Genomic DNA, 19175 nt, shown 5'->3' with positions numbered 1-19175 from the left:
CTGAAATTGCAGTGACTGGAAACTTATGACTTTTTCACCATTCAAGCCTATCGATGACATAGGACTTCAGAACTTTGAAATAAAATTACCCGACAGATAACTTACACCGATAATTAGTTACCTAAGATGACAATTTCAGGAACACGTCTTTGTTCTTTCTGTAATGAACATCGAGCCACATTGTTATACCTTTTATGATCGTCATATTGTACAAGCTTTATTCTTGAACTTCAGGCTATTATTAAGATATTAATTTAAATGCAAGTTCCGTGCTGCTTGGTGAAGACATTCTAGACAAACACGACACTATTTATCAATCAACTTATGTCTACTATTTATAAATAAATACATATACTCATGGAGTGCAAACAATTGCATTCCTTTACTTGCATACATTGAAAATATCAAGCTCAATGAAAGCATTGACCTTCATTCAGTACATATGTATTCCTCTGCAAACGCATCTAAAAATAAACACAGAAGGGAACATGTAAGTGGATATAAATATATGTGTTTATATGTGTATATGTGTATTACATTTTTGAGCTATAATGCCAGATGTTATTTTCTATTTTTGTATTGATTGCTGATCAGTTTAAAAAGGTCAGAATATTAGGTAATAATATGGGTATTACTGTTTACAATGGCTTACGCAGTGAGAGAGAGAGAGAGGTGAAACGAAATTTGTGTATTGATAAATGTTTAAGTTTATAATTATTAATCCTTTGTACCACAGATAAATTAAAATGATAGTTACCAATGTTCTGCTAGGGAACATACGACACACTGTGCTGTAACTGCTGTTTCTCTTTCTACGATTCTATGCATGAGCAAACTAGTGTACGTCTCGATTTCTGTTACACGCAATTCAATCTATAAAGAAAACAAAATTTTGCCAATAAAGCGACTCTTTGAAAAAATGCAATTTCACAAAAATTTAGGACAAATATTTTACCTACTATGATGTGATTTATTTATTTACATCACTATTTACTTATGGTAGTATAGGTGAGCTCATCCTGGACCATTCAGAAAGTTTACATTTGCAATTTTAAATCTCATAATATTATACGGATACAATTAGTTATTACTCATATTTCTTCAAGACTTCAAGACAAAAAGCACATGTCCATGGATCAAATTATACATGCCAATGATATGCAGAACGACTAATTAAAACAAATATGTCCCCAACTTTCTGAATAAATAGTACATACACATTGTGTGTTGTTGGTTACAATGGCACACAGAACACTAATATGAGAAGATTGTACACAGCAGAAATAACTAAACTGAATTCTTTTTCACAGATTTGGGAGGTGATATAAATACTTCATGAGCTTAACAATGTCGTTATCAAGAGATAATGTGTATATTTTATAATTTTGTGGATAGCATAAAAACGTGATTAAAGCATGTTGTGTTAAATAATGAAATACAACAAAACAAAACTCTTCATCTATTTACTAAACCATCAAAAACGGTGTTTTCCCTTGCTTTGCAAAATATGCAAATTTACATATTACATTTAAAGTTGATACCTTTTAGATAAGAATAAGAAACTCCGGTAGCAAGATGGTTGAAACAGAATGATATTAGGAAAGAAGATATCTGATGTGGGTAAAAGCACAAATTTATATCCTGCCAAATTTACAGTACGAATTGGAGATCTCTCAAATTTTACACTTAAAGCAATAACGATTCAACAAAAACATAGAATTTATGGAGAAAAAAGTTAGATGTTAAACAACAAATGGTGACTCATTATAAGAATTAACTAGATTTGAATCAAGCATATGAATGGGAAACCTTGACATAATCCGAAGCATTCTTGCTCTGAGAAGACTGGATGAAGGTAACTAATTTCAGAAAAAATACCTGTAGTTGATGTTAGTTCAGCTTATAAGGGCCAAAGTATTTATCAATCATAAATTATTTTTTTTATACCGTTTTAAATAAATACAAAAAATCAGTGCTAAAGCTACCTATTATATGATTCAGCTAATACACAAATATCACTCAGTTGTCGGAACAAATTGAACTGGGCAAAGCAAAAATAAAATTCAGTTAAGTTGCAAGAACGATTAACTAAACAATTTACCTACAGATTACACATAGAACGAGAAACAGAATTCCAATTAAAAGAGTTTATATCAGACTTGTAAAACTGCAGGCGGACATTGTTCACATGTAAGGATACAGATATATACAAACGTATATAAATATATTTTAGATTTGATAGATGATTTAATCAACTGTTTTGTGGCTGAGAAATTAAAAATAAAATGAGAGACGACAAACATGACGAATTAAGATAAATGTTCAAAGAATGAACATCTGATAATATACAATTTAATGAAGAATAACAGGAAAGACAAGTATCCGTTGAAAATGGACAACAGCGAGTATTTTATGATTTGCTTAAGATAAAAGGCATTTGTAGCAGATAGGTATAATAGAACCTTAAAGACTAGAATGTTCGAGCATTTAATAAACAAAAAAATTGGTTAACTTTGAACTAAAGCTAACTGAAAGCTACAGTAAAACTAATCATCTATCAATTAATGTTAATTCTCTTGAAGGAAGAAAGACGAAAACAGATCATAAGTGTGGCCTAGTCAAATGGGCTATATGATAATAAATACAATTTTAACGCCAGCTGTTATGTATATTTATATCTTTTTAAATTCGGGGGCATTATTTTATCTATAACTCTTGTAATTTTTATTCATGAATGTAAATTGTAGTGATTATCTATAGATGGGTTTTGGTGTACGTGCATATAGATATTAAAGACGCAAAATTTTAATCTTTTAAACGTATGTTCATATGCATATTTTGTTAGTGAATATATACTGCGTACCTATCTGTTGATTTATATTTTGTTATGCTAGTTTTTATATTGACTCATAATACGCCGTCACCATTTTCATTGTAATGTTTATATGTCTTTTGTTTCACTGTAAATCTGTGGACATATGAACGATGAAATACATTTTTTTTTAAATGTCAAGTGGGTAAAATAGCGTGTACAGAATTAGAGTTTTGTGTATTTTTGCCCAGACCACCGACGTTAAATAAAATTTCTTGGATCTTGTCTTTTCTATTTTCAACCAACATAAACTATTCATTAGTACCTCCAATGTATTTCTTGTACAAATAAACCTATAAGGAAATCTGTTAACTGTTATACAAAATTATGCCTCTCGCAAGCACGACCCTACACTACACAATGTGTCCGTGCGACACCCTTCATACTCGCGGTAATATGATACCATCGGAATCACAATGAACAGCATTCGGAAATTTCAATTGAGAGTATATATATATATATATATATATATATATATATATATATATATATATATATATATATATATATATATATCCGTTGTGGCAAGACTTTCATGTTCTAATAATAATTATGGTGTCAATAGATTCACATATTTTCTGCAAGCATAATATTTTCTCTTTGTTAATGTTTTTTCTATGATGAAACCAGTTTTGAAATTTGATTTGCCGATCTATTTCTTTTTTTCCGAATAATGAATGTGGTTTTACAACAATTACAAGATTTTTATCAGGTTGGTAAAAGTTTAGGACAAAGTAGACATCATGAGAAGTATTTTAATGAGAACCAATTCATTCAAGAGGAGTGATTATACCAAGATTATTAAGCTAGCTGATGTGTGGCATCCATATCGTGTGTTAGATCCAGATTATCTTCATTTATGATTAACTGGACATTATAATAAGCATTTCTGCTAAAACCTCACGTCAGATTGACTTTAATATCAGGATGAATTACGGTATGAAAATTTTGAAGGTGGCCGTTGCGGCGGCCATTTTGGATATCAGATCAGCACCGTTTTTATTCAGGACCAACTAGACATTATAAGAAATCTTTTAACGAAAACTAGATGTTGTGTTGACCATCCATTGAGGAATACTAGTGATAAAATTTTCAAAATATCTGCCATGAAGGACAGATTGGACATCCGATCGGCGCCATTTTCATTTAGACATTAGACGAAGATTTGTAGCGAAAACAACATGTTGATATTATCATCCATGCGGGTGGAGTAGCAAGAACAAAGTTTTCAAGATGGCCACATTCGCTGTGCTATCGGATGGAAGGACATCGGACAACAAACCGTTCAATAAGCTTTTCTGGTGCATGACCAGCAGAGCTAAATAATGGGTTTTCTGCATGTCAATGTCAATTTAAGCACCAAAGAATATTCTGATGTCCAGAGAATACAGGGTATTATTGTTTCTAAATAAACATAAGTGGTCTAGAGATTTTCCCAAACATGGATAGGAGATATGATAACAGACCTGAATGATTTATACTATCAAGAATCCTCATTTTTAAGACATTTTAAGTGCACTACAAAGCTCTGATGTACATTCATTCACTGGATTAGGAGATATGGCTATTTAATAAGCACCCAAATGCTAGATGTACGGACACACCTGATTAATAGTTAATAAGCACCCAAATGCTAGATGTATGGACACACCTGATTAATAGTTTGATCATAGACCCATATGCACGAACAAGTTTATAACGTCAATGGAGGAACTGGGCACAATATTCAACCATGGCATAAAAAATACTCGCTTTTTGTTTTGCAACATGGTTTAAATGATGTGTATATTTCCATTAAATGTAGGCGAGTACCACTTACACCTATGTTCGTTTAATTTAAATACATTTCGCTTATGCTTATGTAAGTAATCGAGAACGAGACAAATGTATGATGGAAATTTGATGATCGATATAAAGAAATTTGATGATTGATGCTTGTTGTAAATTTCGAGTTACATTATCTGTCATATGCAATTCTGCATCTCTCTCTTTCACAGACACACACACACACACACACACACACACACACACACTTGTGAGATGTGGATATTAGGTAAATTGTATTTTCAGTAGTCATTTATATTATAATCTATCAATAGTTTATTTTATATCCTTTTTACACATGTTGGGACTGCGCGTTCAGTCCCCTACGTCAATCATTCTCTTCGCTATTTGTTCTCTCCTTTTTGCTGTGAGAGAATCTGCGTAATTCCTACATGGTCAAGGGGGGTATATTGTACATTTTAGCATAAATCTCTCCCTTGCAGCTCACTGAAGTGATATGGAGGTCTCATGTTTACTTCCAGCCGTCCCTCAAGAAATAAATAGGAGTGGCCCCGGAATGCTCTTCTTCATGGATAAAATATTTCAAATTCAAAAATAATTGTTTGGCTTAAACAAGATTAAACATGGTTAAAGTCGTAAAAGATCGACAAATATAACGGGAGTCTTATTACAAAGCTAAAGTTCACGACATCGGTTACTCCACACAGCAACAAAATGGCATTACCGTTATTTTGGTTCTTGCTACATAAACACATTAACAACCCATTGCCTATTTATTTACAACACCTCGTTTTATTTATACTATTGCAGTTTAATAATTATTCATTCAGAATCAATTTATTTGCGCTAGTTCACTTTTTATTCCAATAAAGTTTGTTTCATTGCATGTTTGGGGCTTCTTTTTCACCCAGTTCGTTACACAAGAATGGCAAAATTTAGAAATAAATTTCCTTACCTTTTCTCTGAAGCTTTTTATTTCTGTTCCTCTCAGCTTCAAAGAGATATTAAGTGTTTCTTCCCTTAATTCCTGAAAGTCGTTACTGCCGGTTTGTGTTTGAAGCATTACTTCTATCATCTCAGTAACATTTGTAGCGACCATGCAGATACTGTCCAGTCTTTTATGGGTCTCATAAATGACCTTTATCAATAACGGTAAGAATTGCTGAGATTCTTTTACTCTTCTGTAAACGTGGCGTCTGAAAGGATGAATGCATGAATGCCTGGGGACGTGAATAGTTCATCATATTTTACTCACCACAACAAGTGTCTCAAGAATCTTCTCTAAAAAAAAATGCCATCAAGGTATATCTTTCTCTACATCTAATTTCTAAAAGAGAAGGAATTTTTCATGAGGAACGTGCTATTTTAGCAAAGGAAAGGACCGTTTGCAAATGATGTACTTTGTTTGACTTGATGTTATTCATTTTATTCTTTGCGTTTTGAAGAAACTAATTCATATCTACATCTATAAGGAATATAATTTTTTTAAAGACGGTCAACTTCTAAGCTATATCAACACAAAATATTTTTTAAAAAAAACAACTTAGAACGTTATAATAATTAATTTTGCACGGAATAGCCAGGAATCTGTTATTTTCTTCTCAAAAGCTACATAAAATTTAGAAGTATCCCATTCTGTACGCTATTTTTTCTCGGTCACCACATCGAGCTTTTGTTGGATAGTCTGTTGGTTTATAATTATATTTGCTATCATATGGAAATATTTAACTTATTACATTTTTATGGACTTTACAGTGCTTTACTTCAAGGTTCCTGTTGTCCTTCGTATTGCAGAACTTAGAATCTTCAGCTTTTCTACTTTTCTTGTATATTTCGTAGAACAAGCAGTACTCCGCAAGCATCGGACTTGTATTTGACTAGTTGTTACTTGCATTGCTTACTTGTGCATTTTTTGTTTTTGGATTTCATTCGCTTACCTTCATTATTGACAACGTCCAAGCCCTTTTTAGAACTTCAATTTGTTGAAGCTTTGCATCAGGGTGGGGCACATTGTTACTGTGTCACAATTTCCTATAATTCTCTCAAATCGAATTCTGATAATTGATTAGAATGCAGATGATTATATAATTGTATGGCCTAATTGTAACATATAATCATTTCCAATGTTTTCACTGACCTTATTACAAATACAAATGACCATATTAATGATTATACATTATCGATTTAGTTACAAAACCTTAAGCCTAACAGGCAGAGAACATTTTTCTCTCTATTCCAAAATGGAAAACAGCAACCATTCTTACATAATGCACAAAGATAGTTAATCTTCAACGAAAATCTACCTTAGTTTGGATTCACCGTCTACAAGATTTTCTTGACATTCTTCGATCTGTGAAGTCTCAGTGCTAATGTAAAATGAAACGTCGGAACACTTCTTTGCAAGTTTGACGTCATTATCTAGATCTATATCGCTTGTAAAGTCTGGAAATTTTGCTATAAAAAAACAACATTTTCTGCAAAAATACAAATTTAAAAACGTTGGGTTTAAAACAATGAAACAAAAGTGTATATTAAAGGATTTACTAGTAGAGTTTGACTTAAAGTGTAGGCCTACCAGAGTACAGTCTGGATAATGAATGAATTTCCATAAGGAAAGCTCATACAGGCAGATTGCCGTAAAGCAAAACAACATAAATTCATATAATTTGAATTATAACATGTATATTTATATACAGCCAAATACTAATGCAACTTAATAACTTGATATAATTATTGATATAGATTAACCATAATTTATCAAAGTGGAATAGACTGACTGCAGACAACAAATTGTCATTCATTTACATTTTTCTCTTTCACACACATACATACATACATACATACATACATACATACATATTGTTTTTTTAAGGCTAAAGCTTCCCAATGATAGATCACGGCTTACGTGCTTTACCGATAATGAATGAGCCCTTTCTTAACAAATCGTTTGAAGGGAAAGAAAATGTGAATTATAAACAAGTCATCAAAGTTTTTCCATTTGTGATACTTACGCAATTCTCTTCGCTCCAGTCTCATGGAATCTAGTGGCTGACGATGGAAAACGTAAAGAAGACTCTGCAGTAGCATTTTGGGATAATCTTCAATCTTTGCCGACGATTCCACGACTTCTGAAACTTCGAAATCTCCAAACAAAATGAGTTGTTCGACTGCCGGAATTTCGGTTACAGAGGCTATGTGGTCTTGAAGCTGTGCATACCTGAAGTAAAGTCACTCAGTTTCTTGTATTAGTAGGCACATTTACACTTAAAATATATTATAACAATCCATAGTAGCACACATGTAAATAAACGATTGATCCTGATCTCGACCAATAGCAGGTGGTCATGATTATTTTTTCTTGTATATGGTTGTCACAAAGTATCTACGATATTATATCCTGTCATATGCGACATAACTGTTTGTTCTAGAGTAGACGTTATGTAATAATTTGTGTATACTATTTTGCTGTACCCAGCCGAAAATCTATTTGAAGAACGGAAAATCTGAATGATGTATCTGGCAATCCATATAGTATATTCTTCTTGAAATTATGCGTTTAGGTGAGGATTAAATATTGCAGTATATTTTCCTTTAGTTGTATTCACTACTCATCCACAATTTTGATTTAATGACTCAGATTGCTAACAGATGTTCTGAGGAGAACGTTTAATTGAATTTATTATAAATTTATACCTACTCAATATTGATGGAATTACAATCTTCTAATACATGTGCCAAGTCTACACGCATGCATACATGTCCACAAGGTGCTGGGTATCTTTTTAGTTGAATGTAAGCAAAATATATTTTAGAAATCCTTATATCTAATCCAACCTGTAACACATCAGTTCATTATATAAATGATATCATCTGGAACTCGATACTTTCATACAAAAGATAATGTCATATTGGACTGCAAAAGAGTTTAACTTTCTTTTAGTGCATGCTTTATCTGCATGTTTAAGAGAGTGGCTTAAAGAAAAGGATGTACTGAAATGTATTTCGCAAGCAAAGGTATGTTTAATACACAGTTGCCACTAACGCTCCCCAAACAAGTAATTCTGGCTTTTTATTGTATTTTGTTCCTAATCGAATGACTTAAAACAAATTTAAAAATATCACAAGAAAAACTTTATGACAGTGAATTATGCTTGAACATTGACTGGACACGACGAATCATTTCTCTGTACTTACGTATCTGTGGTTTCGAGATAAATGAATATCTTTTTTCCGGTAGAAAAGCAGAATATTAATATTAAAATCTTCTTCTTTATTTCACGGATTTTGAGGAAGAATTCTTTAAACGTTATCATGCATTCTAGGTCGACCTCCATTAGTCTGGCTAGGACAGGAACCAATTGTTTCTGTAGTGTCCTTTAAGTAAAAATATATTCTCTGTGTGTTGATTTATGTCGACAATAGTGTACAGTAAAGTGTTGGTACCATAGTACAATGTATGCATATGGATAAACTCATTTTAACTGTAAATTGTTAATGAAAATGAAAAGAATAGCACATATTCGCTTGTTTCTTTATGTAAATTGTTAATGAAAATGAAACGAATAGCACATATTCGCTTGTTTCTTTATGTAAATTGTTAATGAAAATGAAAAGAATAGCACATATTCGCTTGTTTCTTTATGTAAATTGTTAATGAAAATGAAAAGAATAGCACATATTCGCTTGTTTCTTTATGTAAATTGTTAATGAAAATGAAACGAATAGCACATATTCGCTTGTTTCTTTATGTAAATTGTTAATGAAAATGAAACGAATAGCACATATTCGCTTGTTTCTTTATGTAAATTGTTAATGAAAATGAAACGAATAGCACATATTCGCTTGTTTCTTTATGTAAATTGTTAATGAAAATGAAACGAATAGCACATATTCGCTTGTTTCTTTATGTAAATTGCTAATGAAAATGAAACGAATATGTTTGCTTTACGTAAATTGTTAATAAAAATGAAACAAATAGCACATATTCGCTTGTTTCTTTATGTAAATTTATAATGAAAATGAAACGAATAGCACATATTCGCTTGTTTCTTTATGTAAATTTATAATGAAAATGAAACGAATAGCACATATTCGCTTGTTTCTTTATGTAAATTTATAATGAAAATGAAACGAATAGCACATATTCGCTTGTTTCTTTATGTAAATTTTTAATGAAAATGAAAAGAATAGCACATATTCGCTTGTTTCTTTATGTAAATTGTTAATGAAAATGAAACGAATAGCACATATTCGCTTGTTTCTTTATGTAAATTTATAATGAAAATGAAACGAATAGCACATATTCGCTTGTTTCTTTATGTAAATCTATAATGAAAATGAAACGAATAGCACATATTAGCTTGTTTCTTTATGTTATTCAGATTACTCTACGCCTTATGCCGGAATTAGGTAGGAAGTGTTGTTTTCCTTTCCGTGATACCTACATAAATGTGATGTATAGGAACGATTAAGTATAGGAACGATTAAGTATAGGAACGATTAAGACAGGGTAATGGGGGGTGGGGATACCGTTGATACAAATATATAATTTACCTGTTGATACTACATGCACAGAACATAAATATACCGTCAAAATATTCTGAAATTATACCCATGAGCCTTTTAAACGTACATTGATAGGCGGCATGTTTTGGCAAGCTGGTTACTCCAGATTATTTGAGCACCCTGATGTTGCTGCTTGCCAGAGATCATTCCTTTTGGTTTCGTTGACGTCATCCGATACCTGCAAAAATGTTTAAAATATTCATTTAGGAGACAAATATTTTATATTTGAAGATTTTAGGTCGAAAATCGCTCTTGTATTGTTCATAATTTAGGCGAACATTTTTTCTACATCTCATTGTGGATTTCGACATAAAAGAGCAAATAAATATTTTGTTACCAAAATTATAAATGATTTATAAATTGTCCCTGCTTAGTTCAAGGGGTTCTTTCATAATCTCAGACTTCCTGGTTTAATAATAATAATAATAATAACGAGGACTTTGTATAGCGCCTAATCTTTAAAAGCTCTAAGCGCTTTACAACATTAGACAACATCTATGAGATAAGAAACATAATAATATTATTAAGAGATTCCTTTAATTATTTCAGACTGTCTAGTTAAGGGATTCCTACTTTGTCTCAGACTGCTTAATTCAAGGGGTTCTTTAATAATCTCAGACTGCTTAGATCAAGGAGTTCTTTCATAATCTCATTCACCAACAAGCAAAACCCAAATGCAATAAAATAATTGCTGAAGGGGTTTGCAAATCTAATCAGGTCATTTAAATATGCGCAATAAAATACTTATCAAATTTAAATCGTCGAACACAAGTAGTTGTTATGCAATAGCGCTGAATTGAATTTCCGACGGATGTATGTACCTATGGGCTTACAGACTTGAGAATGGATGTAGCGATAAGAACGACTTCAGTTCAAAGGTACACCATATTCTGTTGCTGCAGTAAGGTCATAAATATCTGAAATCATACCACATTTCTTGATTTGATCTCCCTCCATGAGGTAGGAATGGTAACTGTCCAGTTGCAATATGATATAAAGTAACTCCAATACTCCAAAGGTCTACCCTGGCATCATATCTTCCCTCTGAAACTCGCTTCAGTACGACTTTTTCGTACATATCAGGGAACTGATAAATACAATACAACTTTATTATCAATTATCATATTTATTTTGTAGCTTAAAAATTAGTAATATATTACTTCTCTAAAACAATATCGTATTTTCCAATCTCTAATCTCAGTATTGGAACGTATCTAGGCATAATTAATAATCTGTATAAAAACACAACAATAACAACAACAAACCGATAACAGAATATGATATGAAATTAAACAATTGTTGTTTATTTATTGTAAGCAAGATTCAGTTCTTATGACAGTCGTAAATAAACGTTAGAGGTTTAAAGACTCGAGTTAAAAATACACTGTTTTAATAAAACATTGCTTTCGTAACACTAATTCTGACAAATAAAGCGATGATAATAATAACCTTGACAAGTTGTTCCTTTGATCTGCAAAAAACTTATCAAATATTTCCTACTTCCACGTGCTTGCATCGAAATAACTGTTTGTAATTTCAAACCCCAAAAAATGTTGGAGATATTTGGATTTTAAACTTACTAAATATTCCGGTGTGCCATAAATAGACTGGTATGTTTCTTTCTGGCCTAGCTTTCTCGCAGATCCAAAATCAGTCAATTTATAAACAGATCTAATAAAAAGTATTACATTTAACAAAATGTTAATAGTTTGAGACACAGGCAAGGAGAGTCATAGAAAACTATTAAAATATTTACAAGAAGAAACGTTGACTATATCCAGTGGAAAAGTGTCAGTTTTGCGTAATTTCGGTTCCATTTTTAGTAATGATAAAATGCAATTAACTTTTATAACAAAGCTTCATTTTTTTAAACTACAATTTGAGGCATCTTAGACGCGATTAGTATTGTTTCGTTAATACAGTTCTGAATTGGTACGATTTTGACTCAGATAATCGATAGTCTATAAATTTAGACGAAGACTTTCTAGTAATACTTTACTCATCACAGAGTTTCCATTTTAAATCTTTTCTTGTCAGAAATAACGAAAATGTCACATATTGCATATACCTTCCATCCTCTTGTATTGCTCTCAATACATTTCCTGGCTTAATATCTCTGTGAATGTAACCCTTTATATGTAAGTGTTCCATCCCATCGGCTAAAAAATGTAGTTAATGAAATGATAAGTGAAAAAATATCATTGGATTTATTTAACAAAGGGATGTCAATACGATTAACAGTTTTTGTTAACGTCAAAATATAAAAAATTAAACGAAAAGGCAACAGAGGCCTCAATTTCGTGACGTTATATTAAATTCATGAGCATATGCATACATCGTATCATGGGCAAAATGACCAAGATTAGCAGAAAAAGAAAAACGTTTCAAATGATTTTTTTCTTGCAACTTTTATCTATGTACGAGGGGTATTTAAAAAAGTTATGAATATTAGTTCTTTATTCGTAAACAGTGCATCACTGCATCCTCTCAAAGGACTACGATGAACCCCTACACACTTTATCAATCTCATTATCCACTTATTAAATACAATTTTTCATTCACGTTTTGGTGTCTAGTTTATTTACTGCAAAACTGCACTTCCAATCGTATGTCGGATTTATGATTGTTTGTGCCTCAGCGAATCTGTTATAACGTTATTTAACCAAAAATCACATGGAGCTAAATCAGAGGTGTATGGAGGATGCGGCAAAGTTTGTATGCGGTGCTCCTTCAAAAAGTCTGTCACGTTGCGCATTTATCCGCCGGTGCGTTGTCACGGAGCAAATATACACCTCGGATACTGATGTGAGAATGGATGGTTCGGTAGCGTTCCATTACTTTTGCCAACACTTTAGATGTCCCGTGATGCTAACAGAGCCAGACACAGGTATCTGAATAAACATCCCTGATGCCGACTACTTGGAACAACGTAAGGTTTCTGCTTATTATTTTCTCTTAAATCAGGTTCAAAAACGTGAATACATGTTTCATCACCTGTGAAAATTAATGAAACGTATCGGTCACTCTTTGCATACTTGGCGAGCATGCCTAACAGTTTGGCGATTTCAGTCTGGGCCTGCTTTTGATCAGCTGTTAAGAAATGCAGGACCCATCTTGCATTTTTGTGTTTGAAATGATTCTTCAATATATTAAATAGAACTGAAGAAATAATGCCTGTGATAACAGAACAATCTTCTGTGCATCGAGTATAGGGTCTTCATCAATTGCCCCTTCACAGTATCCATTTTTACTGCATGTCAATAGCAGATAACGGGCTTACAGAACATGGGCTAATTTTCATGCATTAGCGACCATCTTATCTTAATGATGATGAAACTGCCTCACAATTATAGGCTATGACGGAATTGTATCCGCACAATTGATTCATGTTAGCTTTGGTATCGGTCAGAGAGTATCTTAAGAACACCCGGATTTTACAGTATGCTCTTTGTTCAGCGGCAGAATTATTCTGCCTCTCCGATATTTCTTCTTCGCTGTCATTTACCTACGTTATGTCACAGGTATATATCTGCACGTGACAGGCATGTTGCGCGTACAGCTACAGACAATTGAGTTAAAACGTTATTCTGTCAATTATTCGACATTAATTAAAAAATGTTAAAACAAAATATTCATAATGTTTAAATACCCCTTGTATGCCTTTAGAGCTACAAAAAGTAAGTTAAATTTGGTGGACAGTACCGGGCTGATATTTTCCTACTTTACATGGTACCCTGTTCTAGATTATTATTAATTGTTTGACATTAAATCTTAAAATAATAGTGCTGCAAAAACGGACATAAAAAATTGCAGTATGGAAATGATGTATCTGAATGTATTTATCTCTGAAGGTTTGATTTCTGTGTAAATATCAGTTTGGAACCATTGGAAGCACCATCAATTCACTTTTATTCTTTGACTGCCAAATTCAGTTGACTCTTAGGTTGCCAAGAAAATGATTTGTATAACTACAAAAGTTGATGCCTTCAAGAAGAAATGAATTTACAATTTTACCTCTTTCGTGAGTGCGATTACGAACGGCATATTATCCAAGATATTCCGTTCGTCAAGAATTCGCACTGTCTTCTGCTAAGATATGGTTTGGTCTTTGATATTTGAATGCAAAAGAGGCAAAGCGTAGGGTGAGCGCATATATAACTCCTCGTGGCGTAATGTCAAATCCATCTGATGACGTGCAAGACATTATGGTGAGTTCTCGCACTGTGACACGTGCGTGTTTTTAGCCTGTGAAACGGATACTTGCTGCGGTGCAAGTAGTATCTGTTGTTTTTGTTTGATTCTTTCTCCTTTCAATAACTCAGTTATTGTGTAACAAAAGTAATTAATCGTTAAACTGCTTATAAATAGGTACAAATTAAAGTCGAAATGAGTCTAATTCGTTTGATTACTTCACTCTCTATTTAACCATACATACAAGCTGCATTAATTTCTATAAAACAGACCATTTGTAAAATATGTTTTATTGATACACTTAATCTTATGAACTAGCTTTGCACCAATGCATCGCTTTCGCTGTGCCGGCGATTGTTCGTTTAGACGAACGATGTTGTCCATAATGATACCAACTGCAAAGATAAATATATGGAATCTTTGACAGTGAAACATATTATGAAATGGATGCCTGCACATAATTCTGTAGAGATCTTTTCAAAATCCTTATTTTGCCATGTTCTTTTCTGTTACCTTGACACGTACAATCAGCAATTAAAAAGGGCAACTGTGAAAATGTTTTACAAAATTCAACTTGTGAAAATAGGAGATAACTATTTGGCAAAATTCAGATATAGTCTTAAAGTTCACGTCAGACGAACAGACGAAAGAAGATTGCTATTAAGATCTTAGCGTCTGTCCTTCTAGTGCTTGTGAAAATGAAATTAAACTTATGTAAATACATACAATCGTCATATATTTTCTTTAAAGTAAAATATTACCTTTAGCATTGTTAAATGCAGCTAGTGAAACATATCACGATATCAATGTGAAAACATTTAGACTTGAAGGGCTTAAAATAAAATCTTATTATATTAGAATAACTTTGATGAATCACATTATGTCATATATTTTAAGAACATATGCTTGCAAAAGACCTTAAACATGTTTTTAAGCAAACCATTCGACAATATGTTTGCACTGCATTGCACTTTTATTATGAAAAAGTAAAACAATAACCAACATTTAATCAAAAGTCATCTTTATGGAAGAGGTTTTAGGCAAACATTTCTCAAATCTTTACTACTTGACAGCTTCTGCTGATTCCATAAAACAGCCATTTCAACTTCACTTTGATCTTCTGGCGAATTCCAGCCACTTCTTCGTCATAAATAGAGCAAATAGAGGAGTCAGTTTTACCTATGTCTCCAATGAAAATCATAAATTCTGATTCAGGAAATCCAAATGCGTATTCTGGTTTCTCCAGCATTGTTTGAACGCTTCCGCCGGCACAGTATTCCATGATCAGAACTCTACTCCCTGTTATTTCCTAAGAAAATGAAAGCAAAATAAGAACGCGAAGACTTTCTCGCTTCAAAGGCAACCATATGAATGCGCATTCATTACGTTTCTTCATAAACAAGGTCATACATATGGCATTATTTACTCCTTTTGAAGTAAAAATGTTTCAAGAAAAACCCAGGTTTCGCAAAAATGTTATTTGTAATAATTGCCATGCGTTTTATTTCTAGACATTGATTTGCTGTTTGAACTATTGATACATCATGCAGCCCAAAAGTAGAACTAGATTAGATAGTATCGTGCAGCAGATTCAATGTTAATTTTCGCCACTTTTTTCATTAAAATATCAAAAACCTTTAAAGAAAATAGAACAAGTCAAAATGAACAAAGCCTGAAGTACTTAATTGTATCTCTTTAGTTTTAAAGAATCTCAAATAGTGTATGCTTTTAAACATAAAACATACATATTTCAAGCAACCCAACATATACAATGTACAGTACAAGCCTTATAGATCATGTAGGCATTCAGTATTGACTATTTCGGCAATGGGTGTACTTGTTTAGAATTTGATTACATTCACCTTGAAATGGGCATTCTGCACTTTATTTGGATCCTCAAACATCCATATTTGTTTGGAAGGCCGTTATTTACATGCCACGTGAAATACATACCGCAAAAATGTAAGCTAAAGTAAAATTTTGTTTCGAAAAAGATCGCACTACCCTGTTATTTAATATAGCAGACCTGACATCATTTTTCCTGGACCCAGTTCCGTAATAGTCCATAGAAATAAACAATTTTCGTCTGGAAGTTTTTGGATCACATTTAAGGTATAGATCATTCAACAATCAGGATCGAATAGACTTTGGTTAAACTATATTAGTATTCATTTTTATAACATCTATGAATATATAATTTTGATTTGAGTACATGCATCTGCATGATAGAGTTGAATCACACTTCTTTATTTTGACAAAAATAGTATATAAGAAATGTAATTTATTCAAGAGTCAAGATTGTTATTACTTTACTGGCTTATTAAAGCCACTGGCCCAGATTATACACCATAAATGAACAAAGAAATGATGTGCACAATAAAAACTGTAGCACTCAACAAAAATACATTTTAAATTACCATCAAATAAAATTCTATGAATTCTATAGTGATCTTTAATATGATCCTTCTTAATACTTGATATAATGTTGAGGTTGGCTAATACTTGAAACTAAAAAAATAAACGAAAATATTTGTACCAAACAGTTATCAACTATTCTTTTATATCACCTATTAAAAGGTTATACATAAACATATTTACATTTTAATGGCAGTAGTCTGACCATTTACCCTGAGCAAGTGAGAATCTTTTCAAGCGTCAATATAATTTTATTTCACTATTAATTTGTTATCTTGTGGCATGTCAGGGTACGTAGATACATATTATTCGTCTTCTAATTTGGATATACCTAGGTGGTGTAAACAACACGAACACATCCTATCTATTGTGTCTATCTGCTTACATCAGCAAGGCCCCTAGATTCGTCAACCACAGTCATTTAAATAAATATCCTCGTATGATATATATATATATATATATATATATATATATATATATATATATATATATATATATATATATATATAGTAATTATCCTTAGGCCTGTTTTTGGAGTAATGTTACTTTACTCCCTTATCTAAATAAAAAACCTAAACCGAGCAAATGTATTGAATAGATTAAAGTATCAATACTTAAGTATCTTTCAACATTCAGGAAGGTTGTAAACATGTATAATGTTTTCATCTACAATATTCGTTGACATTATCATTTAATCCTTGTCTCCACTCACATTTAAATACAGATCATACAAGTAATGGAAGCAGAAAATCCAACTGTATTTCAAGCGCGGCAGACCCAATAGAACTGTAAGGGACTGTGGTATAAACTAGTAGCCAATGACATGGGTTGACATTACCTCAGATTATAGTATATGCGAAAATGTGGTCACTTTAAATATCTGGAGTCGTTTTGACAATGTCTGAAAGTTGAATTACTTCCTGAGCCCATAACCTTTCATTTAGACCGATGAACTCCAGTGTTGTAGAGGGCACTGGTGGTAAATTCACCCATGTAGCTGAACTGATTCAGCGACATCGAAGCGGATTGATGCAGGAAATCTGCAGCAACAACCCTACCAATTCACCGTAAAAGAAAAATATCAGTTTGTTTATAGTTTCATTTACAATAATTCAACAAAACCGAGGATTTAAAGAGAAGAATTCGACTCAAAACAGTACATGGCGATTCAGTAGTTGAAATAGCTTTAGTAGTAATGTTTTCTTAGTATTTTATGCCAAACACTGAAATTGGCAAAATTTTACATAAATTTTAAATCATTCATACATTTGAACCGATTAAAGAGATGCTGCATATTACTGGAAATAAAAGTAAATGTTTTTGATGGACGTCCTGTTGGTTTGTTCATGACACACCAAAAGCAGTTTCTCAGGCATTAAATGGTCTCAGGATTTTTAATGCATTTTAAGTGACCGACAAAGAATTGTAATTGACATATCTTTACAACAAAACGAGTTTCTCATACCAATATCAAATATCGCAACAATGTAAACAGGGCAAAATAGAAACAAAACAAAATACGCTATATGAAGAAACAGTTAACTGATCAGTCTCGTTGCAATTATTTCAGACATGCGAGAAAAAGATATTACGTTATTTATATGGATGATGAGTGGCAGGCAGACAGTGTTGACATACAAGCATATGAAAAAATAACTGCTGAAAATGAATGTTCACAAAATAGATTTTGACTGAAGAAATAAAACAAAAATAAAAATGGTTTTAGCAAAATCTCCAAATAGTGAAATCACAAAGAAGTTTGATGAGGAAATGGGTTTTCGACAGAAAAATTCATCCTTCTGGAAAATAAAAAAAACATTAAATACTTTTCAACTGACTCGGACAGAAATGCATATGTACTGGAAATGTTTAACAGCGAGTAAACGCTACGATGTGCAAGCATTTGGACTCAAAATAAAACAAGATTTTTTTTCCTGAAGTGAATTGATAGTTGCAATGAAACTCCTTTCAAATCAATAGGAACGAACCTGCTGATGAAAGAAGGGAGAAAACCGACAAAAGGTGTGGATACGCATATTCGGTTACTTGACAAACGATACAATTGGAACACTTACATTTAACAGTGTCCAATCAATCAGTATTTTGAAATACAAAACAATCTTTGGAAAGGGCAACCATATTATCATTCTAACTTTACCGAGTAAATATTGACAAACAGGCAAATAATCTTAAGTGATCAAGTTAATTTGTAAAATGGAAGACTTAAATGTAGAGGCATATTTTACGAGCAACAAGATGAAACAAACAAAAGATTTTCGAAACAAAATAGATGAAAGGCAAGAAAGAACTCAAGGCTGTCAGTGCTATTCGATACTTTTACGCTCAG

General features: G+C 32.3%; 1 protein-coding gene across 5 annotated transcripts in view; it reads right to left on the bottom strand.

Annotated features, from left to right (window-relative positions):
* Window positions 1-19175, bottom strand: part of LOC149799646 (serine/threonine-protein kinase TBK1-like) — a 167544-nt gene that overhangs the window by 11461 nt on the left and 136908 nt on the right. For all 5 annotated transcript variants that reach the window (XM_089958989.1, XM_089958990.1, XM_089958988.1 and 2 more), the window contains exons 6-15: window positions 15593-15722; window positions 12291-12381; window positions 11803-11893; window positions 11152-11309; window positions 10290-10400; window positions 8852-9031; window positions 7669-7874; window positions 6961-7111; window positions 5613-5853; window positions 758-873 (exon numbers count right to left, since the gene is read on the bottom strand). In XM_089958989.1, coding sequence (XP_089815115.1) covers window positions 758-873; window positions 5613-5853; window positions 6961-7111; window positions 7669-7874; window positions 8852-9031; window positions 10290-10400; window positions 11152-11309; window positions 11803-11893; window positions 12291-12381; window positions 15593-15722 — 1475 coding nt within the window. The remainder of the gene's footprint in view (window positions 1-757; window positions 874-5612; window positions 5854-6960; window positions 7112-7668; window positions 7875-8851; window positions 9032-10289; window positions 10401-11151; window positions 11310-11802; window positions 11894-12290; window positions 12382-15592; window positions 15723-19175) is intronic.

Source organism: Sinohyriopsis cumingii, chromosome 5 (genome assembly GCF_028554795.1).
Source record: "Sinohyriopsis cumingii isolate HCF-2022 chromosome 5, ASM2855479v2, whole genome shotgun sequence".
Taxonomy (NCBI): Eukaryota; Metazoa; Mollusca; class Bivalvia; order Unionida; family Unionidae; genus Sinohyriopsis; species Sinohyriopsis cumingii.
This window is presented reverse-complemented; position numbering and strand designations above follow the sequence as displayed.